Source organism: Vombatus ursinus, unplaced genomic scaffold (assembly GCF_900497805.2).
Source record: "Vombatus ursinus unplaced genomic scaffold, bare-nosed wombat genome assembly UNPS02014772.1, whole genome shotgun sequence".
NCBI classification, from domain to species: Eukaryota; Metazoa; Chordata; class Mammalia; order Diprotodontia; family Vombatidae; genus Vombatus; species Vombatus ursinus.
Genome location: NW_020954550.1, coordinates 28293498 through 28320560, shown reverse-complemented (window position 1 = coordinate 28320560; position 27063 = coordinate 28293498). Strand labels below are relative to the sequence as shown.

At 34.3% G+C, this 27063-nt stretch overlaps 1 protein-coding gene across 1 annotated transcript in view; it reads right to left on the bottom strand.

Annotated features, from left to right (window-relative positions):
• The window catches only part of HCN1 (hyperpolarization activated cyclic nucleotide gated potassium channel 1), a 577083-nt gene that overhangs the window by 261519 nt on the left and 288501 nt on the right, over nt 1–27063 (bottom strand). Inside the window, exon 3 of the mRNA XM_027863629.1 lies at nt 8422–8583. Within this exon, the coding sequence (XP_027719430.1) occupies nt 8422–8583 (162 nt within the window). The remainder of the gene's footprint in view (nt 1–8421; nt 8584–27063) is intronic.

Below are 27063 nucleotides of genomic sequence, written 5' to 3'. Positions count from 1 at the left end.
AAATGGAATGAGTATGGAAAGAGAGGGTGAAGCCAGATCATGTTGTTATTGTTGTTCAGTTGTTTTTCTCAGTCATGTACAACTCTTCGTGACCCCATTTGGGATTTTCTCATACTGGAGTGGTTTGCCATTTCCTTCTTCAGTTCATTAGTAGAGGATCTTAAATGTCATACAAAGGTGTCTGTGTTTGTGTGTGTGTGTGTGTGTTTTCCCTGCAGGGAATATGGAATTCCTAAAATTGCTGTTGTTGTCGTTGTTGTTGTTTTGGGAAGCAGGCAAGTGACATGGTCAGAACCATGCCCTAGGAAAATTATTTTTGGAAAGCTCATGGAAGATAGATCGGAGAAGGGAGAGAAGAGAAGCAGGTAGGCCAATTAGGAAGCACAGAACATCAGAATTGGAAGGAATCAATAAAACTACCTAATCCTACTTGAACGAGGAATCCATCTATAACCAAACAACTATGCGTTTTCAGGCCTGGTATGAAAGGTAGAGCAGAGGGAAAACCTCTACCTTTTGTGACAATACATTCCACCTATATACTAACCTGATTACCAGAAAGTTGTTATTTATATTAAACCTAGATGAATCTCTTTGCAAATTCCCCTCCTCTGTCTCTAGTTCTGAATTTTAAGGTCAAGTGGCACAAACCTAATCCCTCTTCCACAAGGCAGCCCTTGCAGATATTTAAAATGATCCTACTAAGTTTTCTTCCTTTCAAGTTAATATCAATTCCTTCAATTAAATAGACATTGGCATAATTTTTAAGCCCTTTATAATCCTGACTGCCCTCTGCCCAAAGGATCAGGGGATCATGTATTGAAATCTAAAAGGAAATGTGGAGATCCAACCCCCTAATTCTATATAAGACCCTGAGGACCAGAGAGATTATGTGACTTGACCAAAATGTCCCAGGTAGTTAAGCATCAGAATTTGTAATTAAATGAAGTCAGATTCTCTAACTTCACACCTCTTGCTCCTTCTACTGTATGTCACTGCCTTTCTTACCAAGTTTGATATAGGACAGAAGTTTTACCAGAATGTATGATCCAAACTGAATAAAAACCTAACCAGTGGCTAGTTTTAGAAGTGCCTTAGCATTTTCAATACTTTCTGAAAACCTACAACTAAAGCAACTTTGTTAGAGTCATGTGGGATAGGAAATGTGTCCCTACATATTCTGGGAAGGTTGGTTGGGAGTACAAGAGAGAAGGCTTTGAACTGTAAGCTAAAATATTAGAATTCTATTGGGTAGGCTATGAGGATTCATGGAAAGTATGCACAAGCAATCTCACCCTTAGTTAACCTTTTCTTTGGTGTTTCAAATAAAGTAAACTGTTGAAAATTTGATTAAGGCTGGGATAAAAAATTAATGATGAATAGTTTGAACTGAAAATGAAAATTGAACGTTAGCTGGTAAGAAGGAATTTGAGCGAAGGATTTTGACTGCTAGTGAGAGTGTTGAGAAAAGGAAACCTGGGGAGCTGAAAAATCAATATAAATTAGTATTGAGCATCCATAGGTCTCATAGCTGAGGAGGTTATATACACAATATACAACAACCTCCCACCTCAGACAGAATTAATCACTCACTAACTAAAAATATGGTATGAGCCAGTTAGGTCCAGGCTAAAATAAAAGAACTAAGAAACACTGTTTTATGCATAAGAGAAAGTAAAATGCTTTGAGACCAGGAGTTAGAAATAAATTCTGTCATCATTTTCTTTTCTTTTGTTTTTCCTTTTCTTTTTTTCAATATGCCTCATGTTTAGCTCAGGTGATAGATTTAGAACTGGAAGGACCTTAGAGATCATTTGGCCCAAATCTTGTTTTATAGATAAGCGAACTGAGACGCTGAGAAGTCAAGTCATTTGTCCTAGGTCATAGAAATAATAAGTTTCGGGACTGGACCAGGCCTTCTGACTCTAAATACAGTGCTATTTCCACTTTAACAAGCTTATTATTATAAATTAAATTGATGATACCATGTATTTCTATTACTCTAATATGTCTTTAGTCTTTTGTGTCCTCAATAAACTGGAGATTTTTAAGGCTTATCAGTTACTGTGTTAAACAAAATATAAGTTAGGACGTCCCCACTTACTCCACACTGCATGACATTTCATAGCTATCTGACTCTGGGCAAGGGACTTAACCTCTCTCAGCCTCAGTTTCCCCATCTGTAAAAGTGAGATAATTGCTGTAGCAATTACCTCCCAGAGTTACTGTAAGGATTGAAAAGATAAAGTATGCAAAGCAATTTCCAACCCTAAAAAGGAACTATATAAATGTCATATAAGTGATAATTATGACTTTAAGTTTTCTCATTTCAAACTTTGATTATATTTTGGCAATGTGGAAAAATAACCCACTGACATACACCAAACTGTGTTTTATGATTGATCTTACTTTTAGTTCTTATTAAGCTTCTTGAAAAACCTGGATTCTGAGATCCCTAATTCCTTATCTTCTCCTTATTTTCCTTGATCTTCAGTCTGACAAGATGTTCCAAAAGCTTGGTGTGTGTATATGTGTGTGTCGATGATGGGGGTGGTGGCAGGGGGAAGGGTGGAGAAGTGTACAGCATAGATCAGACTAAATATAACACCTCTCAGGAGACATTACCGATATATGTAATGGTTCATTCTCCAGTGACTAATTATCTAAAATGAGAGATCAGTGTGCTTACTGCTGATAGTGAAAGTAATTTTTTCTTAGTTCAAACATTAGAGTTACAACTTTTAGAAGAAAGAATGAAGAAGGCTCAAATATAAGACAATACAGACGGGTTGGTTCATGTCTGGCTGTTTAGCATGCACACACATTCACTTGCATACCTCTTTGGTTCTGCTTATTTATATTCTTTGAAATTCTGTCTTTCTTCCCAATAGCTATATCCAGATGTTTTTTTTTCTTCTGGAGCTCAGTAACTTATAACCATTTCCCTCATTTTTCTTTAATTCAAATTCAACAGCTGCTGATACTCCTTTTTTTGTTAGCATAAATCTCCTTAGATTATGTAATTAATATGAACAGCTCCAGAATTATTATCCTGTTTACATAAGTACTATTTATCTACCACTCCAGCAGTGTCAAAAACTTTGTGTTTCTGTGGAAATTATTCACTCTTTTAAAAACAAAAGAATACCCTTAGCTATATATTTACCTTGAATTCAATCTGGAAAGTAGTTGGCAACTTGGTATTTAGACCTTGGCATTTACTCAGATAAAACCAGCAGTAACAAGTTTTTCTATTTTTTCTCCTTAAATACAATTGAATGAGAGAAAAAATATATTTTACTCTTGTAATTCTAGTTGTTGTTATTGTTATTTAAGGGGTATTTTTTTTCACCAATTAGTTAGCATCTAAGGTGTTATGTTGGTTGCGTAATTAATAGTTCATTAACAAAGTCAACATTAGTTTTAATCCTCCATGTTGTTGTTACTTTTACTTTGTTCAATTGCTCCAAACTTCTTCTATATGTTCTATATATGTTCCATATGTTCTTTATGACCACCTTGTAAGTATATACCAATTAAATTATATAAGATATTGGGTGAAACAATTAACATAAAATTCTAACTTTTTTTTAAAGATTCCTTGTTCTTTAGATGTTCTACCAATTGAATACATGGTTTGATATTTGTATGTAAAATAGAATATAGAGTAAAAACAGTTTTATATCTGACTCAAATTCTGTATTATTTCAATGTTGTTATAAAAAAATCAATATGATTATGAATATTTAATGACATCATTACTGGTAAGTATTTATTTTCATGAAATTAGTGGGTTAGAAAAGTCTTTAAGGCTTTCAGTTCAGTCCCTCTTTTTCCACAGTTAAACTCTTCTTTACTATTATTATCCAATAAGTAAGAATCTTGCAGTAATAGAATGCCTTAGATTATTTTTTTCCAGTGGGAGGTTTTAACACTCTACCAAGTCAGGACCAAAATGTATTTTTCTGTCCTCCTTGGCCATAGTTCAAATATTTATTCACTTATTTATTTGTCTTTTGTATAACTACATTTGTCTTAACCCCTCAGGCAAGGATTCTGTCCTTTTAAATTAGTCTGTAACATATTCAGTAGAAAACAGCAGGCAATGAAGCACGAAATAAGATTTTGACAACAAAGACAATCATGGTGGAGACTGTACATATACTGTTAGTGTATTCATTTCCAGAGACTGGAGAGGAATGAAATCAGGAGTACTGTGAGAGCTTTTCTTAAAATGGAGTTTCAGAAAGGAGCTGACCAGTCAGAGCAAGGAAACAGAGGGTCAGAGTAAACTTCTAGTAAAAAGAGGTTGCAGGAACAGAATAAATGTTCAAGGTAAGAAGAGGAAGAAATACCAAATGGACAAGTACACTGGGACACAAGAAATGGTCAAAAACCCAGAGGAAAAGGTATTCAGCATATTGGGTGCATTTTCCATTGAGGATTGATTGAAATACATGGACAGAAATTGCAAAGAAGGAGAAGATCATGAATGAGTCATCATCTAAACTGGCAGAGGGAATGCCCAATGAACTCATGATGAAAATTGTCTGCCTTGGTATGTAGCAACAGTTCCCTTTAGCATTTGGGTTTTGCAACACTTTACAGAAGGTTAAAAACATTAAATATCATTTAAATCAATTATTCAGGAACTATTGCCCTGAGAATTAGAGCAATAGCAGTAACTAAAAAAAGTATAAGTTTCTAATATGAATATTACAAAACACTCTCTTATGCATTATCTTATTTTTTTCTCACAACGGCTCTGTAAAGTAGGTTAAAGTAGCTCCCATTTTACAGATGAAGAGGCTAATACTTAGAGAAGTTAGGAAATTTGTCCAGCAGTGTAGATTGGTAGGAAGAAGTGTGGATGTGGAGTGAGGAGAGGCAAGGGTTTGACTGCATTTCTAAGTATCAATGTCTTCTATAAAATGAGGCGATAATACCTATGTAATCCAAGATTATAGTAAGGATCACTTGCATATATATGATTATGTATATAATATATGTGTGTGTATATATACGTGTGTATATATATGTATATATATATATGGAGAGAGAGAAAGACAGAGAGAGAGAACACTTTGTAATTCATAAACTGGCACATAAATGTCAGCTTTTATTATTAGTGAATGGCACAGCTAGTGTTCTGATATCATCAAGTTTCTCAAGCCCTTTCTTTCCTGGTCCTGATTCTGGTTCTTCAGCTCATGGTTTCTACTAACCAGTGAGTTCACATTTATCTGAAGCATGGGATCAAATATGGAATATATATTTTATTGAACAGTTTCCATTCTATCTACAAGGAAACTGACACACTGTATGTTTGATGGCTACTGATAATTATTCAATCAGTATAATCAGAGAAAGACTGACTGAAAACAAACTAGAATGTGACTGCTCTATCTAGCTCAATATTTATTTTCCAGTTCCTTTCAATTTAAATAAAGGAGTGTTTGAGCTAAATATATGTAGCTTTTTCAGTAAAATATTTTTATTAATCAATAGAAAATCAATTTTACTTAAATTATAAGACTAAAAAGGATAGAAAACAGACATTCTAGCTATTCCTCTGTATGTGGGCAGGGCTAAATTTATACTATTCCAGAAAAAAGAAAAATACCCATGTCTTCAAACACTTTAGAAAAGAAGATTTCATAAACTCCGCTTTCAGCCACAAGAAATGGGGAAACAGAACATTTATTGAAATTATGAGATAGAGAACTCTAGTTACTGATAATCTAAGGTAGTTCTCAGAAGGATCCTTTATAATCAATTATTATTCCTATTGATTCCTGCTTTATCAGTTTCAGATGGTATTAAAAATTATGCATCTATAATTCACTATTAAGATAATTTTGGTCTAATTTTTACATTATTGCTTTTGTTAAATTTTCTTATAACAAATCTTTCCCCCGACAAGTCAGCAAATGAACATAGCCATAGAGTTGGTATAGATGGTGCTCTTACCTTATGAAGATGCAAAAATATTTTATTGTTCCCTTGATTGAATTTAATTATCAAACATTTATAGAAAAATTACGTATAAAAGGTATTGAAGCACTTGGTATGCAAAGATTAAAATGAATCATTGCCTGATCTTCAGCTAAAAATGTTGTACAGAATGTGATTAAGTGAATGTATTTGAACAATTTACCATAATTCTCCACTTCTCAAAGGTGCATTAGCATACACCTGACAAACAAAGTATCAATATAAGGTCAGTTAAATTCTATTTTTCTTCTCCAAAAATAGGAAAGAGAGAGAGAGAGACAGAGAGAGAGAGAGAGACAGAGATGGATATATACATATGTATGTGTGTATGCATGCATATATATATATATACACATCTATGCATCCAGATTATATATACATACATAAGTATAGAATACACATATCATCTTTTATTACAAATTATTTTATTATAGATTTATAATAACTATTGCACACATGGAAATATTCTTAAAGCAAGAATATATAAATATAGATAGATATATAGATAGAGGATTTCAACTTTAAAAGATTGGCCTCTTTCCATATTTTCCAATTAAATCTTCATTCATAAATTAAGATTAAATTTCAGGTCAAATGAAATTCTGGAATAGATTCAATGTCATATTTGACTAAATCAATCCGAAGTTAGCTATGTTTAGAGATTACAATATCTCTAATATGGGGGACTAGACCTGTGATTTCATTGCTGTTTGGAATTTCTGGTAGAACAAATGTCCTTTGTCAATGCAGGTTAACATCTTCTCTGTAACTTATTGTCTTATAGAGTTGCTTAGAGCACTGAGAGTTTAAGTAATTTGCAAAAACTCACACAGCCAAGTTATGTCAGCACACTTTGGACTCAAGTTTTCCTCACTCAAAGGTGGACTGTCTTCTATGCCATATTTCACATAGCTGAAGATGTCATTAAAATGAAGATATGTTATTGAATGAAGTAGGTAGATAACAGAGATGTATTTGAAGTAAAGAAGATCTGGATTTAGCTCTCTCTGCTAAATTTTGTGACCCTGGGCAAGTCATGTAAGCTCTGGGGGTAAGGGTAGCACTTCACCTATTTGTGGTGTTATATGGATCAAATAGAATAATATACGTAATGTACTTTACAAATCTTAAAGTACTATATAAACATCATCATTAATTATTATTATTAATATTGAAATTAATTGCCATTAATATTAATAATGAGTAAAAAATATAATTCACAACATTGTATCAAAATATAGAGGGCCACTGAAAGAAAACTATCCTAATATTCTTGCAGAGACAAAATATGATGTATGAATCATATCCATTTTCAATAAACACTATTATGGCCACCATAACACAACACATGCTAATATATTATTGGTAGTATATTTTTAAGCTATTCACATTTTAAATATTTTAATGCATCATGAAATATCTATAGATATACATATATAATTATATATTCAACTGTAGGAAAATCCCATGCTCAGTAAATGATATAAGCAGTCAACTTTCCTTTTCACATTTTATAAGATATAAATATGGAATAAATATATTTAGACATTTTAAAGGTTTTCAAAATTAAAATGCCAGCACTTTGTCTTTAACTTGTGAAATTAAGAGTCTCAAAACCAGTTTACTTAAAATAAAATTGTCTAATGTACTATCTTAAGAAGAGAAAATCAATATATATATATATAGATATACACATATATATAGTCTGTTAAATTGTTTAGTTTAGTTATTCTAAGCTAGTAAGCACATAATGAAGGTTTTTGAGAGGAGGAGATACATTTACCTTATATAAAGTCAAAACCATTTAAGCAAGTCCTTCAATTTTCCATAAAATGACATGAATGTGAGGAAAAGGAATTTTTTAAATCATTCAAAGAAAAAAGTATTTTATTTTGATGCTAATGGAAGGGGAGTTTGAAACAAAACAGGCATACTTTTTAGGTTAAAAAAACAAAGAAATCAACTGATTTATGTGGGCCCAGAAACTAAAACATATATTAACATTTGTGCTGTGTATATGAAGCTTCTGAATTCCATATATAATATTTTACTCATGTTATAAATATTATGAAACTCCTTGGTAATTTAAATTTTTTAAAAAATAAAATTTGCTTAATTTAAAGAATCCTATATTTGAGATTTGCTACCTATTAAAATACATATTTCTTATGAATTAATATTCTCCAGGTATATTCAAATCTGAAAATATGAACAATCACATATTTGTCTCCCAAGAACATTGACATGAAGAAGAAATTTAGATGACATGATGTCAGATTCAGGGTCCATATATACCAAACGAGGATGTATTCTAAGAATACTTATGCAGGAGAAATTATATCATTCACAGTAAAAATTATCCATTTTTTTCCCAAAGCATTCAAATAAACATTTTTTTAAATATAAATAAAAATACACAGTACTTACAACCATCTTATTTAGGGACACCCAGCAATCTGATGGGAAGTCCTGTAGTAATGGCACTAAGAACTGAAGACAGCCATCCCAATGACAAAGGAGAAGCATCATTCCAATGAGGTTAAATATTCTCACCACCGCACTGGCTAGATCATACGTCATGTGGAAAATCTGTTGATCAAAGTTTAAAATCAATTCAAATAGCCAATAATTTTGTGTAAGAACACTACCAAGTACTGCTGATAGAGAATTTTTCTAAATATAACTTTTTACTGATTTAATGCAAAAATTGTAAGCTCGTCTACAAGTATTTTATATAGATTCATTATTTGTCTCCACATTCAAGATAACATTGAATTCTCAACAAAATAAAGGACATTGAATAAGTAAATGGAATGTGGGGATAAACATATATATATATATATATATATCAGTCATTTCCCAGAAATTTTTTATATAAAGGCTAACAAAAATGAGCAAAACTAACATATTTTATTATTACTCTTTCTGTTTCTACTCACTTTACTGGGTATATACAAATGTGTATTGGAAAAGCCCAAAGATAGAAAACTAGGAGGAAAAGTAGTGCATAAAGTATATAACAGATAATCATATCTCAATAGAATAACAACTTGTATAATATACAGCACTAAGATTTGCAAAGCCCTTAACATATGCTATCTCATTCAATCCTTAGAATAACACTGGGGAGGTAAGTGCTACTATGACATCCATTATATGATGTTATGCTCATTTTACATTTTTATAGGAAACTTGAGACAGATTAAAGTGACTTGCCCAAGGTCACACACTTGGTGAATATCTGAGGCAGAATTTGAACTGGGGTTTTCCCAACTCCAACTTCTGTCCTCTATCCATTGTACTACCTAGTGACCACATAACAATTGACAAGTCTATTGATATTGTCATCATATGAGTTGTTGATTGAGTTGAAATAATGATCAAGATAATTGTTAAAGCTTAGACATAAATTAACCAAGTAACATTTGGGGCAGCTAGGTGTTACAGTGGATAGAGCACTGGGCTTGGATTCAGGAAGATTTATCTTCATGAGTTCAAATCTGACCTCAGATACTTACCAACTGTGTGATCCTGAGCAAGTCACTTAACCCTGTTTGCCTCAGTTTCTGCATCTGTAAAATGAGCTAAGAAAGGAAATGGCAAAGCAATCTAGTATCTCTGCAAGGAAAACTCCAAATGGGGTCACGAAGTATAGGACAAGGCAGGAGTAACAGCAATAACACTTATTTTTCATAACTGTAGGAATTTATATAGTGATTGAAAATTAACAAAGAATTTTGCATGCCAAATATCCTTTGAGCCTCCTAACAGCCTTATCAGGCTTCTGTGATTATCATTACGATTTTGCTGATGAGCAACCTCTGACTCAAAGAGGTTATAACTTGATCCCATTCCCTCTGCTAGTAAATCTAGCCTTTTGGGGCTATCACACTGCCTTCCTTGCTCTCACATAGCAAACAGCATGGAATATGCAGTAGTTGGGCTAGTTCCAAAGAATCCAAAGATATTTACTGAAATATACCTTAGCAAGCTAGAAAGCTTAATACAGATTCCTAAACTTTTTAATTTCCCTAAAATAATAATAAAAAAGTATACAATCATGGCATGTCAAGCAATTTAGAAGGTTGATTTTCATAAAAAAAAAGAATTCTTACTTTGTAACACAAATTTATTACTTTTTTATAATTATTGCTCTTTTTGGGGGGGAGGGTTGGTTAAGACAAAAAGTCCAAGGAGTAGGAAATCATTTGGATAAATCTTTGAACCTTATCATCTCAAAAGCAAGAGAATATCATCATGTGTGCTAGGCTATGATGTAGTTGACATTTGTATAGAACCTTTAAGGACTGAAAAGTATTTTACTTTATCTATCACTTTTGATTCTAAAAACAACCCTCCAAGGGAATTCCTATAGACATTTTACACAAAATTTACAGATGTGGAAATTGAAGCTTAAAGAGGTTAAGCAAATTGGATGCGATTTGAACCTTAGGTATCACCTGTCCTAGGTAGTTTCTGTTTATTTGTTTGTTTTTTACCCACTAAAAGGTGTTTCCAGTAAGTGGAATTTTAGAGCATCCATTTTCTTATCCCCATTTCCTCCAAGACTAGAGCCTTTTTTCCTGGTATAGGCACTGGGGATACAAATGCAAAGAATGAAACAATTTCTACTCAGTTTTGCTGAATTAATGATTTTGGATGATGAATAATGTCCAGCAAACCTAGAAAAATGGGTTGTTGCCAGGTGGTTAAGGGATTTGAGTTAAACAGGGAGTATATATTTTATTGTTTGGATCCACTAGAGTTTACTGAGTAAGGCTGTAATTGTGGTCGTCTGAGTACTTAAGGAAAATGTCTTTGACAATGGAGTGTAGGATAGAATGGAATGGAGAAACATTTGAGGAAGGAAGACCAATTAGAATGTTCTTGCAGTAATCTAGGAGAGAGGTGATAAGGGCTTAAACTAAAGTGATACCTATACATGTAGAAAGAAGGTTTTAGATATGAGATGTCATGGAGATAGAAAGAGAAATATTTGACAACTGATTACATGTGCGGCATGTGGGTGAACAGTAGTTCTAAACCAGGCCTGGATCCCTGCATTTGTCTCAGCTTTAGATTTTATTTTAACATAAGGGAAAACACAATATATCTGAGAATCAATGTATAACTTGGGCAATCTAAATGGAGATTGCCAGTATTGTTTTAATGACATTTGCTAGAACAAAAACATATCTCCTGAGGAGTGAAAAATCATATTCATCTTTGAGGATTCAGGGATCCTGGTAGTTTTGTAAACTTGTTAATAAAATCCCTAACATATATTTGAGGCAATGGGAGAAAATGGGCTGAAGGTTTTAAACCAGCTAAAGCATCTGGTACATGTAAGTAATGGTAGAAATGAGTTACCTGGATTCCATTTATTCTTATGATATTTTCATCAAATTTTGCCCTCTTGAATATATAGATTTGAGATACGTTTCTGCTATTGTAAAGGTAGAAACCAACTGCCATATTTCCTATCTTTCTAGATACAGCCAAATGTGAATCATTAGTTATATATATATATATATATATATATATATATGTTAAAGGGTAATAAATTTTGTATTTCTGACTTTCACTATTGTTTCCATAACAAAGCCCTCCCTTAATTGAAAGGCAACTGTGGCACAGTAGATTGAGGATTGGATACAAAATCAGAATAATATTAGTTTGAATCTTTGCTTGCTGAGTGACCCTGGTCAAGTCATTAACTTCTTGAAGCCCTGATTTTTTATCTGTAAAATGAAGTTAAATTTGATGCTCGTTAAAGTCCCTTCTAGTGCTAAACTTATGATCCTGTCATCTCATTTAGCCTAAATTGCCATTGAAATCCTGCTGGTAAAATTATGTCAGATTATTTTATTAAATTAAAATAAAAACATGCAAAGGTAAAATTTGTCATGTCAAGTTTTGGAGAATAGTAAAAAAAAAAAATCCAGATTTTAAATTTGTAATTATTTGTCATCACTGTTGGCTTACCTCAGATGTTTCTATTAAAATATTGCTAATATGGCTGCTTGTTTCTTATACTTAATTTGCTCTTTAATAAGAACTTTCCTCCATGATAAATTAACATGTTTTTATTACTTGTTGAAGATTGAAATATTGCATCATCCAAAATTAATAAAATGTTTATAATATACATATACACATAAAATAACATAAAATATTTAGAAATAAATTTTAATTTGTTGAATTAATTTTGTATTTTTTAAAGTGAGGAAAGTATCAGTGTGCCAAGGATAGTATTAGGGGAACAAAACTATGTATCATGGCCTGGTACATTAATGATTGCTTAAATATCTTATGGAACTACCCGTGTGAATCCACATTAAAAATTTGTTGTTGTTATCATTAAGTGTTTTCAAGTAAATTTCACTCCATCCCCATTAAGAAATGAATCCATTTAATATACCAGGCTTTAAAATGTTCTGATCACTCAGAGTACCAGATGAAGGTCAATAATTTGATTTGGGGGAAATTACAGGGAAAATAAAATTAGGCAATACAACTATTAATTAAATTATATGGAGTAATTTGTAGTGAGTGCTGGTTTGGGGAATGGTATGATTTTTTTCTAGAACTTGAAGATTCAATAAAATAATTTTGTTACAAAATAACTAAATATCCCCTCACAGTGTTTTTCATTTTATTCAGGTTTCATCAGATATTGATTTTTTTTAAAAGCAAGTCTCATTTGACACAATAATTATAGTCAGCAATAAAAATTCTCTCTAAGTTGACATGTACACATTGCTTTGAAACTCCCTTTAAAAATTAGAGTGGGATTCTAAATTTCTAAGACAATATCTACTTAATATGACACTTAAGCAGTTGACTGTGTAATATAACATCACATACCAGAGTAAGGATTTTACATTTCCAAAACTTATTTTGCAATTTATTTTTTAAACTATATGTTTGACACAGCTAGCCTGTTGTCACGATGTACTAAAATCCACTACCACCCCCCTACCCTACCACCAGTAGTGCTAGGGAACAAGGCAATGCGAATTTTTGGATACACTGAAAATGAACATGTATTATAAACACAAAGAGGTCAGTTAGCTAAATTCCTGATGCAAGTACTCATCAACTCATGACCAGACTATCATAATAGCCTTTCAGTTGATCTTGCTGCCTCTAGGCTTTTGGTGCTTCAGTCCATCATCCACAAACAGGGCACCTTACTCAATAAATTCCAGTGTTCCCCTATTACCTCAGGATAACCCTGTTTGGCTTTTAAAGGCCTTTATAACCCTTCCTTTCTTTTCAATATCCTCACTCTTCATTTCTCTCCATGTACTCTATGATCCCATGACACTGGCCATCTTGCCCTTCCTTCTACAATATACTCTCTCAACTCTTTACATTTTGGCTATTCCTAATGCCTCAAATGTTCTCCGTCATCACTTCTGCCTACTGGCTTTCATTAAGATTCATCTTATTTTTTTATCCTGTAGGAGGCCTTTACATGTCTCTCCCACCTGTAGCCCCTCAATCCCTCTAACTTTTACTTTGAGAGTGTTGTTCAGTGATTTTTTTATTGTGTCCGACTCTTCGGGATCACATTTGGAGTTTTCTTGGCAAAGATACTGCAGTGATTTGCCCTTTCCTTCTCCAGCTCATTTTACAAATGAGGAAATTGAGGCAAATAAGGTTAAGTGACTTACCCAGAGTCCCACAGCTAGGAAGTGTCTGAGGCTAGATTTAAACTCAGGAAGATGAGTCTTCCTGTCTTCAGGTCTGGCACTCTAACCACTACCCCACCTAGCTATCTCTCACTTGGACAGTACATTCCATTAAAAAAGACAGAGAAAGACAGACAGAGAGATAGATATACCTTTTTTTTGTATGCTGTCTTCACCATTAGAATGTAAGCTCTTTAAGGACAGGGAGAGTGGTTTTACATTTCTTTGTATCCTCAGAACTTAGCACAGTGTATAGAACAAAATAAGCCTTTAATAAATGTTTGTTCACTGACTATATTAATTTACATTTTATACAGTTATGATATTGTAAAGACAAGAATAATGACTTCAATATTACTATCAATTTCCCTCCTAGGACAAAGCTCTGCTTATTGTCAATGATGATGATGATGATGATGATTTTCTTAATTAATTGACTTCTTGTTACACTTAGCCTATCATTTTCAAGCCACATATTGACAATACCAATGACTATTTTGTTGTGTTGTGAACCTATGATTCCATCAGAACAAGAAAGTCCTCCACTGATGGATATATGTAGCTTTGAGTGTTCTAATTAAAAATACTCCATGTGGGCCTTCACACAGAAAGAATTAGGATGAAGATCGTTGACCAAAAAGCTATCATATATCAGCAATAAAATAAAACTATACAATTGACACACATTTCTAACACCAATTGCCATTTTCTGATAGATAAGTGGTTCCCCCTTTTTACCCTCCCTACCAGCTATTCAGATTTTTTTTGTATATTTTCTTCCCCATTTTAGACACTAGCTTTTTGAGAGGAGTGATCGGTTTTTTGCCTTTATTTGTAGGGGAAGGACCAAGGAATAAAACATGTTTTGTCATATGCTGCCCAAGGTCAAATCCTTTCAGTCATATGTTCCTCATGTCCTGAAACAAGCCCTAAAGCTCCTATTTATGGACTAGAGCCAGGAAGGGCAATTCTGAACATACTCCATGGAATGACTCTTAAAGGCAAATGCAATGTCAGCTACATTTGAAAATTGACTAAATTTTCCATAACCCCACTGTTAGGCATACACCCCAAGAAATAAAGGACAGAAACAAAGGTCGAAAACTTAAGTACTCAAATGGAGCTGTGAATGAATTGATTTCAATCTTCCCTCCCAGAAGGAAGATAACAGTATTCTTTGGAATAGCAAAGAACTGTTATAACAAAATTGTTATGCATTTACTAAGGAATGTCTAAAAAAATCATAGAATATGAATGAACGCAATATTATCATTCAGTAGGAAATGATAACTGGGGAATTTAAAATAATTTGGGATTACTGGAATAAGTAGAGCCATAAGAACCACACACATACTACAATAATACAAATGAAGAGACCACTAGAAATGGGAAGGGGGAGTTGAGGATGTAAAGATAATAAAAGTTCCAGAGAATAAATATAATTCCAAAATAAGTTGCTATAGTAAATGTTTTTGCTTAGTTGTTCTTGTTGTTGCTATTTTTTTTAACACAAGGAAAAATTCAGTCTCAGGTTAGGCATGGAATAAGTTAGACTCTGAAGGAAAAATAAATCTATCAATAAAATATTTAAATGTTAGGCTAGAAAGTTGATTATTAAAAAAATTAATAAAGATAAGAATGTGGTAGCACACTCCTATAGTCCCTGTTGCTAGGGGGGCTGGGGATAGTGGACTCCTTGAGTTTTGTGATCTGTTAAGTACTTCACAGTTTTATCATTTTAGAGTTTATTTAATTTGTGAATATGATTATAAGTTCCTAGCTTGAAGCTAAATGATCTTCCACATTCTTCTAAATTCCCCATAGTCATCATTTCTTACTGCCCATTTATGTGAGAACTCTGGGGTTCAACTAATATTTACTGAACAATTTGAAATATCCCCTGAATCAAGGGCCTAGACATTTTAAGCATAAAATATGTCAGTGTATTTATTTGAACATAACATGTTTGAATTGCCTCTCTTAGGGTGTTTCAATGTCACAGTTTGAGAAATGAAAAGCAGATAGATTCTCCTATTTTATTTTTCACAATTTTTTATGAATTTACATAAATAATTCAAGCAAGATAGTGATCAGACCCAGGATTTTATGTCACTGTTGGAAAGGCTTATGCTCATATTTATAAATAAAAAAAGAATAGTATTATCCGATTAGAGACACTGGCACTGACTAGGCTTTAAGGCTGGGATCTATAGAAAGGTTTTCCAGGGGTATAGTGTCTGAAGACACTTCCAGCTCCATAGTTATGATCCTGCAAATCTCTGATCTCTTGGACCTCGCATATCTTTTGACAAGAGTGCCGTCACTGTCTCCTCAGGGTGTAGAAGTACCATACTTTGGGCAGCAGGGAAGAGGGGACCATGGATGAACCTAAACACAGGATAGCTCAACAACACAAGTTCCAAAAAGAGAGTAGTTCTTAGGGCAAGTAAAGACCACATATGAAGTACATGTGGAGAGGCCCAAACTACTGGGTCTCTAATGCATCCACATCTGTAAATCACCCTTGGTTCCCCCCTTATACTCTACTCACTCACAATTCTCTGTAATCCAAAAAATGCTGATGCCACTTAAACTCAGGGATTCACAATCTAAGTCTAAAAAAAAATTCTCAAATACAACAACAGTAGCTAACATTTATATATCACTTTAAAGTGTGCTAAGCACTTTACAAACATTATCTCATTTTATCCTTACAACGACCCTGGGAGGAAGGTGCTATTATTATCTTCATTTTTACAGTTAAGAAACTGAGGCAGGCAGAGGTTAAGTGACTTGCCCAGGGTCAAACATCTAGAAAGTGTCTGAGATTGATTTGAATTCAAGAATTTCTGACTGCAAGACCAACAACACTCTTAGGTTCCTCTCAATAAGAAGTAGAGGTGTTGAGGCCACCAGCCAGCAAATGGGACACTCTCTGCCTTTAGTAATAGGGGTACAACGAAAGGTTCAGAAATTATTTTCATGTTGATCTTGCCCCATCTATTTCATTTATTTCACCCCCATATCCTGCTGAGTTTCTATACATTGTAATAGAATCTATTTGAGGTGGGGGTGGAGAGTGATTTTATTAGTATGAGGAATTCTATAATATAGATATCCCCTCTACCAACAAACAATTAAGTACATATTAATTACCTACTAAATGCCAGGCAACTATGCATGGGTGATACAAAGAAAAATATTTTCAACAATCATAGCTTCATAGATTTAAAGTTGGAGGGAACATTAGAGATTGTATAGTGCATGCAACCCTTTGATTTCACATACGTGAAAACTGAGGCCTAGAGAGGTTAAGTTACTTGCCCAAGGGCACACACATTGTAAGTGATGGAGCCAGTAGGATATAAAAATAGGTGTTTCAGTCTCTCTCTCTCTCTCTGTCTCTCTCTCTCTCTCTCTCCCCCTCCCTCTCTCCCTTTCTCACACACACACACACAAACAACACACAAACCCTTGCTTCATACCAGAGAAGTCTGAATTAGTATGGTATTAAACTATAAAATATGTTGATATTAAACAATATTATACATATATTTTATGCATTTTTGAGTTTCTAAATTTTTTTCTGTGTCATCTTCTGGCCTTTGTGTGCTATCTGCAGATCCGTAAAACTCAAAAATTTCATATTTAATTTCTTATGCCAATCCATGATATATTGAAACCACAACATGGAAAGTTGTGATGTGGAAGGGATAACTATAATTATAACTATAACTATACCTATAATTACATATATATATATACATATAAATGTGTGTACATGTATATATGTATCTGAATATATATAATACATATATGTGTGTATATATATATATATATTCATCTAGGGAAATAACTTGTACATATAGACTAAAACTATACATGAAATAAATACAGGGCATTTTTTTGAAAACTTGACATTATCCTCTACTCTCTTCTACTTTCCTCTAGTCTCTGATAATGAATTAGCTGTTTTCCTTAACAAAGTCAACTTCTCAATACATGCCTTTGAGCCCAATCCCTTGAATCTTCTCTAGCCAATTGTACCCAAATTCATTCCTCCTCTCTGTTTCTTTTCAACATCTCCCTATCTTGTAGTCCCTTCCCTACTGCCTTCAAATGTGCCCAAGTCTCCTCCATCTTTAAAAAATGTCTTTTATACAGGCAATGGGGTATAGAAATCTATCCTGCCCTATAGGAAAATAGAAGAAGAAGGAGATAAGAGAAGGGGGGGAGAGATAGAAGGGAGGGCAGATTAGGGGAAATGGTATTCAGAATGCACACCATCTTGGGGTGGGGGAGGGACAAGTTGGGGAAAGCATGTGCAAGTGAATATTTAAAATTAAAAATAAATAAATTAATGAATCTTAAAAATATATAAAATAAACTGAAAAAATTTGAAAAAAATAAATTAAAAAATAAAAAATAAGTCTTCAGTTGACTTCAATGTCCCTTCCAACTATCATTTTATACCTCCCTTACACCTTTTGGAAAATTCTTAGAAAAACCTGTCAAGAGTTGTGGTCTCCATTTTTTCTCTTCTCTCTCCTCCTTACTCTTTTCAACCTGACTTCTGGAATCATTCAACCAAAACTGCCCTCTCCAAAGTTACCACTTAATTGGCCAATTTGACAGTCTCTTCTCATTCATCATCCTTTACCTCCTTGCTACATTGACACGGATGACTATTCTGTCCTCTTTGGATTTTCATAATCTTACTCTCTCCTGGATTACCTTCTGCCTGCCTGATTGCTCTTCTTCAGTTTCCTATCCTGACACATAATTCATACTATATAGTCTAAATGCAGGAGTTTCCCAAGGTTGTGTCCTGGGTTCTCTTCTCTCCTATCTATGTACTCTTTCTCATGGTGACTTCATCAGTTTTAAAGAGTTTAATCATGGGCAGCTAGGTGGCACAATGGATAGAGCACTGGCCCTGGATTCAGGAGGACCTGAATTCAAATCCAGATTCAGACACTTGACACTGAACTAGCTATGTGACCCTAGGCAAGTCACTTAACCTCAATTGCCTTGCCAAAGAGAGAGAAAGGGAGAGGGAGAGAGAGAGGAGAGGGAGAGAGAGAGGAGATGGAGGGAGGGAGGGAGGGAGAGAGAGAGGAAGGAAGGGAGAGGGGGAGAGAGAGAGAGAGAGAGAGAGAGAGAGAGAGAGAGAGAGAGAGAGAGAGAGAGAGAGAGAGTTAGTTTAATCGTTATCTCCATTCAAATGAGCTTTAATCTCTCCTCTGAACTTCAAATCAACATCATTTTCAAATTAAATATGCTGGTGATGTCTCAAACTCAAAATGTTGAAAACCAAACTCATTATCTTTTCCCCAAACCCACTTATCTTCCAAACTCCCTTATCTCTGTCAAAGTCACCACTATTTTTTTCTACTAGATTTCTAACATTGATTCTACTCCTCATTCTCCCTGTTACAGCATATCCAATCAATTACCGAATCCTGCTGTTTCTTTCTACATAACATCTCTTGCATCTGATTTCTGATCTTTTCTCATGTAGCCACAAACTTACTTCATGAAGGTCTTCATTCCCTCTCTCTTATCTGGATTACTGCAATAGCCTCCAAATTGGTCCTCCTACCCCAAGTCTTTTCACACTCCACTCTGGCCTCCATATAGCTGCTACAATGATTTTCTTTAAGATAGATATAATCATGTCACTACTCTCCTACTCAATATACTCTAGTGGTCTCTTATTTCCTTGGACATCAAATATAAATTCTTCTAGTTTTTAAAGCCCCTCACAACCTAACCCCTACTTATCTTTCTAGCCTCAGTAAACAGGACTCCTTCTCCCATATATTGCAATCTAGTCAAATCGGTCTCTCTGCTCCACACACACAAGCTTCCATCTCCCAGCTCGATGACTTTGCACTAGGACTCTTTCATTTCTCTCTGTCTCTCTCTGTCTCTCTCTGTCTCTCTCTGTCTCTGTCTCTACATATATATTTATGTGTGCATGTATATATAGTATGTATATATATGAATACACATATATAGTATGTATATATATATTAATACACGTGTGTACACATATACACCTATATATTATGTATGTTAAGAGAAAACTACATTTTCCATTTAGCTCTTTAGGATATAGGAAGTAATAAAAAGCTAGTTAAGTTAAATTTTCTTTATGTCCAGTTTCACATTTAAAATTATCCTTGTGCTTATAACCTGCACGTTTTTAATATGGCCAATAGAGATACAATTGGAATATTATGGGGGAAAGCAATTAAAATTATTTGGGAATTTTGTTGAGAAAATAAGCACAATAACTTCATTAGCATTTATTTCCAAACTTAGTAACATCCTTATTGATTTTGTTTAGAGGGACATTATCCTAACATTCTTCTCCTGAAGGCAGAATTATTGGTCCCATTTTTACTTTTATATCATAATGCCTCCTTTTGCTTGTCTTGTGTGAAATGTGATGTAACTAGGCTTCCCAGATCTGTGCTATACTCTATGTTCCAATGTTTGGGAATTCAGTTATCTCTTCATCTTAGACTCAAAATATCACAATGGTTCCAATTTTTGTCACTAGCTTATTTCACCAATAATGCCAGAGCGAACTCGCATTGAGCTGGCAACCCACATGATCATGTTTTCTGGAAGACACATTTAATATGATACACTTCCAATCATAAAAATTTTTCAAGAGTTTGGGTTATTGCTAATTTAGTTGAGTATTTTTACCTTTTTTTTACCTTAAATTCCAACCAAGTCATTACTTCTGTAGGGAATGGGAGAGCCTAAGGATTTCTAAGTTCTCAAAGTAATTATTTTTAATGAGTAAATTATATAAATAGGTTAAGAACAATACCTATGCCTTACTTGTCTAACATACTTAGAGAGAAAATTCTTCACCAAATGATTTCTCTTTCTCCTTCATTCTGATCATGTCTGCTAAAGAAACTTCAAGAATGGTTCTACCCTAGTTTGATTCTGAATCCCATGAGTAAGTCAGTGGGTTATTTTGTACTATATATTATGTATATTTTATACTTCCATCAAGCTTCCTGAGGACAGTGATAACATTTTGTATCTCTAAGTAATGTATCTGCACATAATGGGCATTAAATAAATGTTTTTGACTTATTCTTACCAAGAAAAACAAAAAGGATTTTTCACTGTATATTAGAAATCATTCATTTATTCCCAATAGAATTATTTGAAATGTGTTTGTTTGTACAGGGCATTCAACACCATAGGAAACAAAGATTGTTATTTCATGTGTGTGTGTGTGTGTGTGTGTGTGTGTGTGTGTGTGTGTGTATTTCAGGGTATCATGGAATATAAGATATACCATTAGAATTAAAGAAAAATTCACTAAATAGATGTCTAATTCCCATGGGCTAAAAGGCTAAAGAACTGTCAAGAATTCCACTGAACTAAATATCTTTGAAAGCAATTTGCAGAAAATCATTCTATACCAACTTCCAGTCATGTTGCATGCAAATAGGCAGAACATTTAAAGTAATTTCTTTCCTGAGATATAGTCTTTATCCATGAGGGAATATTTCAGTTTTTAAGATAAAGAAAAATACCCCCTTTCCCAGTTTACTTTTAATCTAATTAACATATTATGCACATATAACATCTGATATTATATATAATATGCATACATAAAATATATTATATAATATGTGCACATATTTAGTATTATATATCATATTCATACTTCAAATTTTATGCTCTCTATATATTATGCAACTTCATTGTGTTATATATATGTGTGTGTATATATATAAATATATATATATATATAGTATCTATATCTATCTATGTCTGTCTGTCTGTCTATCTATCTATCTATCAAAGGCCAGGAACTTATGTATATCCTAGCAATTACATAGGAAACCCCCATTCCGTATTAATACTTTTATGACATTAGGGTACAATTGTCATCCTCATCAAATCTCAAATATACAGAACGTTATGTTTAGCTCTCTATCACCCAAGTGAAATGCATAGCCTGTGCCCTCACAGAATCTTTTAACAGAGTAAATTACTACTTAAATATGCTCTATGGTTCCCTGCTGACCCGAAAGGCTGTTGTAGTATCTCAAAGTAAATTTACTACCAGAGAGGGGCACTTTTAAACACTAGAAATATCTGATCTAATAAGGTAGAGGTCTAAAGAAAAAAAATCTATCTAACTCTACTTAGTGTTAGGGGCATCCCTCTGATCCAGCAATCTTTTGTATTCTGTATTGACTCCAAGACCAGTACTGTATCCACTGTGACATGTGGAAATAAGAATTCTCTCTTTCATATACAGTCTTAGGGTTGGAGTGGTATATCATTCTGAAAAGGGTAGCTAACAATGAAATCATATGGACAAAGGATAGGATGGGCACATTCTCATCAATCAGTAAGTAAACATCGATGAAGTACCTACTATGCGTTAGGCATTATGCTAACGCCTGAGGATAAAGAAAAAGGCAAAAGGCAATCTCTGTTCTCAAGTTGCTCACAGTCTAATGAGAGAGAAGGCAAGTAACTATGTAGAAATAAACTATAATTGTAAATAATCAACAAATAAATCAACAATTGTAAATATCAACAATAATCAATTAATTCCAAGAAATTGGAATTAAGGAGGGTTGGGAAAGACTTGTAGAAGGTAGGATCTTAATTGAGACTTGAAAGATGCCAGAAAAGCCAAGAGGCAGAGATGAGAAGGAAGAGCATCCCAGGAATAAAGGGAAGTTGATGAAAATACCCAGAATTGGGAGATGAAGTATCTTGTTTGAGGAACAGCAAGGTACTTGATGTTATTGGATCAGAGTGTCTGTGGGGAAAAATGGGAATGGCAAAATGTGCACCATAGTCACCTGATGACCTGAAAAGTTGTGAAACATGTGTAAGAAGACTAGAATTATATGTGGCAGAGGAGGACATAGTATGAAAAGCTTTGAATTTGATCCTTGAGATGTTAAGTAGCCACTGGAGTTTATTGGGTAGGAGTGTGGTTTTCTTCAATAACCTACCATTTTGTCCCCACTCTCCACTACAAGATTCCAACCCCCTTTCATATTCTTGTGTCCTCCATAATTATCATCACTGTAATATGTGTATATAATTTACTTTTAAAAATATGAATATTGGAATACATGCTGAAAAGGATTTTTAATGCTAGAAGTACACAATGAGAAAAGCTTGGTGCCCACTGTTCTTGATGACTATGTAAATAAATGGATTTCAAACTGGGTGAATGACAAGTACCTGAAGTATAGTCATTTGTGATTTGGTCTCTACTTAGAAGGCACTGCCTCATTAATATTTGCTTAACTCTGGGTTGTTTTACACTTTTTTAAATAACTTGGTAAAGACTTAAATGGTGTGCTTATCAAAATTGCAAATGACAGAGCCAAGAGGAATATCTAATACATTAGATAACTGAGTCAGGATTCTAACAGATCTTGGCACAGTAGAACAGTGGGTGAAATTTAACCAGCTAAATTTTTGCTTTCTTTTTTGATCTAGTCTTGTGGTTTCATTGGTGTAAGAAATTCTGGGCGGAGATACTTCCACAATACAGATCTACAATGGTTCTGCAATTTATAGTACTAGAAACATACTTGGGCACTGCCAATATGTATTAGACATGGGAATTGAATCTAGGTCTTCCTGACCCTCAGGACTACTCTCCACATATTAGCAACACCTCTTCTCTTGCCAACTTATCTCTTTGCAACCACCTGATATAATAGGGATAAATAGAAAGTTCTATACTAGCATGGAAAAAAAAGGAAGTATGATAAGCACAAGATTGATAAATGAAAAATATCTTGAGGTTTTAGCGAGTTGTAACATCAATATAAGTAAACTGTACCATATGGCAGTCAAGAAGTCTAATTTAATCTTAGTCTGCATTGAGAGGTAGATTATTCAAAGACTGGGGAGGTGATAGTCTGGATCTAATCCTCCTTGATCAGATACCTCTGTAGTATTATGTCCACTTCTGAGTGTTACTTTTCAGAGAGGAAACCGATAAAATGGAATGTATTTTAAGAAGAATGGTCATAATGATGAAGAGCCCAAAGTTCATGCTACATAATGATCAGTTCCAGAAATTGGGGATGGTTAGCCAGAAGAAAAGATGTGGGGTGAAGAGGTCAAGAAAATGAAGTCATAATAGCTGTCTTCAAGTATTTGAAAGTCTACAAGTGCAAGAGAAATAAGAGTTGTGCTGTCCCAGTGGAGAGAATGAAGAGCAATTGAAACAAGTTTTAGAAGTTGATTTAGACTTATTATCAGGAAATATTTTCTAATAATTTGAATTATCGCAAAGTGTAATGGCTGCCTTAGAATGGATTTCCCCTCACAGAGATGTTAAAACAAAGGAAAGATTGATTAATTGTCAAGCATACTATGTGTTCTTTAAGGTCCCTTTCAACCTGAGATTTTGTGATTCTATTATTTTTTGTTCAGGCTGGAATGAATGAGATGATTTTTTTTAAAGATGTTATATATACATATATCATCCTACACTCAGTTCAAAAAAAAATCTACTATTCAAGTATAGGGGCCAGGGGAAGCTTGGTTACATAGCAGGTATTTTAAAACTATTTGAGAGGAGGAGAAACTCAATTTGAATCAGCTGTGTTAGAAGGCAGCCAATAACAGCCAATGTAACCTTGGGTTACATTAAGAAAGACACTTCCTATGAAGAAGGAGTTCATAGTCCACTATCCACCACCATCATCTGGACTTCTGTGTGTAGCTCTCAGTGTCAAAATTGAAGAAGGACACTGATTGGTGGAAGAGTGTCATGAGAACAAGCAAAATAGTGAACAGACTTAAGGACATATTATATGAGGATCATTTGGGGAAAAATGGGAATGTTGGGGGGCCGAGCCAAATGACAAAGTGAAAGCAGTGACTTCCTTGAGCTCTCCCCCAAACCCCTCCAAACACCTATAAAAATGACTCTAAACAAATTCTAAAGCAGCAGAACCCACAAAAAGACAGAATGAAACAAATTTCCAGCCCAAGACAACCGAAATAGTTGATCAGAAAAGAATATCTTGCCGGGCTGGGAGAGGGGCACAGTTCGGCATGGGTGTACAGGCCACAGAGAACCTGGAGCAGGCCTCAGAGGACAGAATCACGAGCAATTGTGGTGGTTTCCAGACTTCTTGACCCACAAACAACAAAGACAGCTTAGAGGGTCAGTGGGAAAAGTCTATTTCTGCAGAAGACAACAAAGTCAAAGCTCCTACATCCAAAGCCTCCAAGAGGCCTTGAAAGAGCTCAAAAAGGATTTTGAGAAGCAAGTAAGAGAAGTAGAGGAAAAACTGGGAAGAGAAATGAGAGTGATGCAAGAAAATCATGAAAAACAAGTCAACAGCTTGCTAAAGTAGACACAAAAAAACACTGAAGAAAATAACACCTTAAAAAATAGACTAACCCAAATGGCAAAAGAGGTCCAAAAAACCAATGAGGAGAAGAATGTCCTAAAAAGCAAAATTGGCCAAATGGAAAAGGAAGTCCAAAAGCTTACTGAAGAAAATATTTCCTTAAAAATTAGAGTAGAGCAATTGGAAGCTAGTGACTCTTTGAGAAATCAAGACACTGTGAAACAAATCCAAAAGAATGAAAAATTAGAAAACAACGTGAAATATCTCATTGGAAAAACAACTGACCTGGAAAATAGATCCAAGAGAGAGAATTTAAAAGTTATTGGACTATCTGAAAGCCATGATCAAAAAAAGAGCCTAGACATCATCTTTCAAGAAATTATCAAGGAAAACTGCCCTGATATTCTAGAACCAGAGGGTAAAATAGAAATTGAAAGAATCCACCGATCTCCTGAAAGAGATCTCCAAAGGAAAACTCCTAGGAATATTGTAGCCAAATTCCAGATTTCCCGGGTGAAGGAGAAAATATTACAAGCAGCCAGAAAGAAACAATTCAAGTATTGTGGAAACACAATCAGGATAACACAAGATTTAGCAGCTTCTACTTTAAGGGACCAGAGGGCATGGAATATAATATTCCAGAGGGCAAAGGAGATAGGATTACAGTCAAGAATCACCCACCCAGCAAAACTGAGTATAAGCCTTCAGGAGAAAAAATGGTCATTCAGTGAAATAGAGGATTTTCAAGCATTATTGATGAAAAGACCAGAGCTGAATAGAAAATTTGACTTTCAAATACAAGATTCAAGTGGAATGTGAAGAGGTAAACAGGAAAGAGAAATTATAAGAGACTTATTAAGGTTGAACTGTTTATATTCCTGCATGGAAAGCTGATATTTATAACTCATGAGACCTTTGTCAGTATTAGGGTAGTTGGAGGGAAAAAATTATATGTTATGTATATAGATAGATAGATAGATAGATAGATAGATAGATAGATAGATAGGTAGGTAGATAGATAGATAGATGGTACAAGGTGAGTTGAAGATGAAGGGGTCATATCTGGAGAATAAAATTAAAGGGTGAGAGAGGAATATACTAGGAGATGGAGAAAGGGAGAGGCAAAATGGGGTAAATTATCTCACAAAAAAAAAAACAAAAGAAAAAGGCTCTTACAGTGGAGGGGAAACAGGGGAAAGTGACAGGGAATGAGTGAATCTTATTCTAATAGGATTTGGCTTAAGGAGGGAATAACATACACATTCAATTGGGTATGGAAATCTGTCTTACCCTACAGGAAAATAGGGGGAGAAGGGGACAAGAGAGCAGAGGAATGATAGAGAGGAGGGCAGAGTGGGAAAGGGGGTAATCAGAAGCAAACATTTCTGAGGAGGGACAGGATCAAAACAAAGAATAGAATAAATGGAAGGACGGGATGAGATTAAGGGAAATAGAGTTAGTTTTTCACAACATGACTACTATGGAAGTGTTTCGCATAACTGCAGATGTATAACCTATATTGATTTGCTTGCCTTTTCAATGAGGGTGAGTGGGGAGGGAGGAAGGGAGAAAATTTGGAAGCCAAAGTTTTAAACACATTTTAAAAAAAAGTTTTCACATGCAACTGGGAAATAAGAAATACAGGAAATGGGGTACAAAAATCTATCCTGCCCTACAGGAAAGTAGAAGAGGAAGGGGATAAGAGATGGAGAGGAGAGATAGAAGGGAGGGCAGACTAGGGGAAGGGATATTCAGAATGTATGCCATCTTGTGGTAGGGGGAGGGGTGAGATGGGGTGAAAATTTGGAGCTCAAAATATTGTGAAAGTAAATGTTGAAAACTAAAAATAAATAAATGTTAAAAAAAGAAAAATGGGAATGTTTAGCCCAGAGAAGAGAAGACTAAAGTGGCACATGATAGCAGGCTTCAAATGAAGGGCTGTTGTGTGGAGGAGAGATTAGATTTGTCCTGTTTGGGTATAA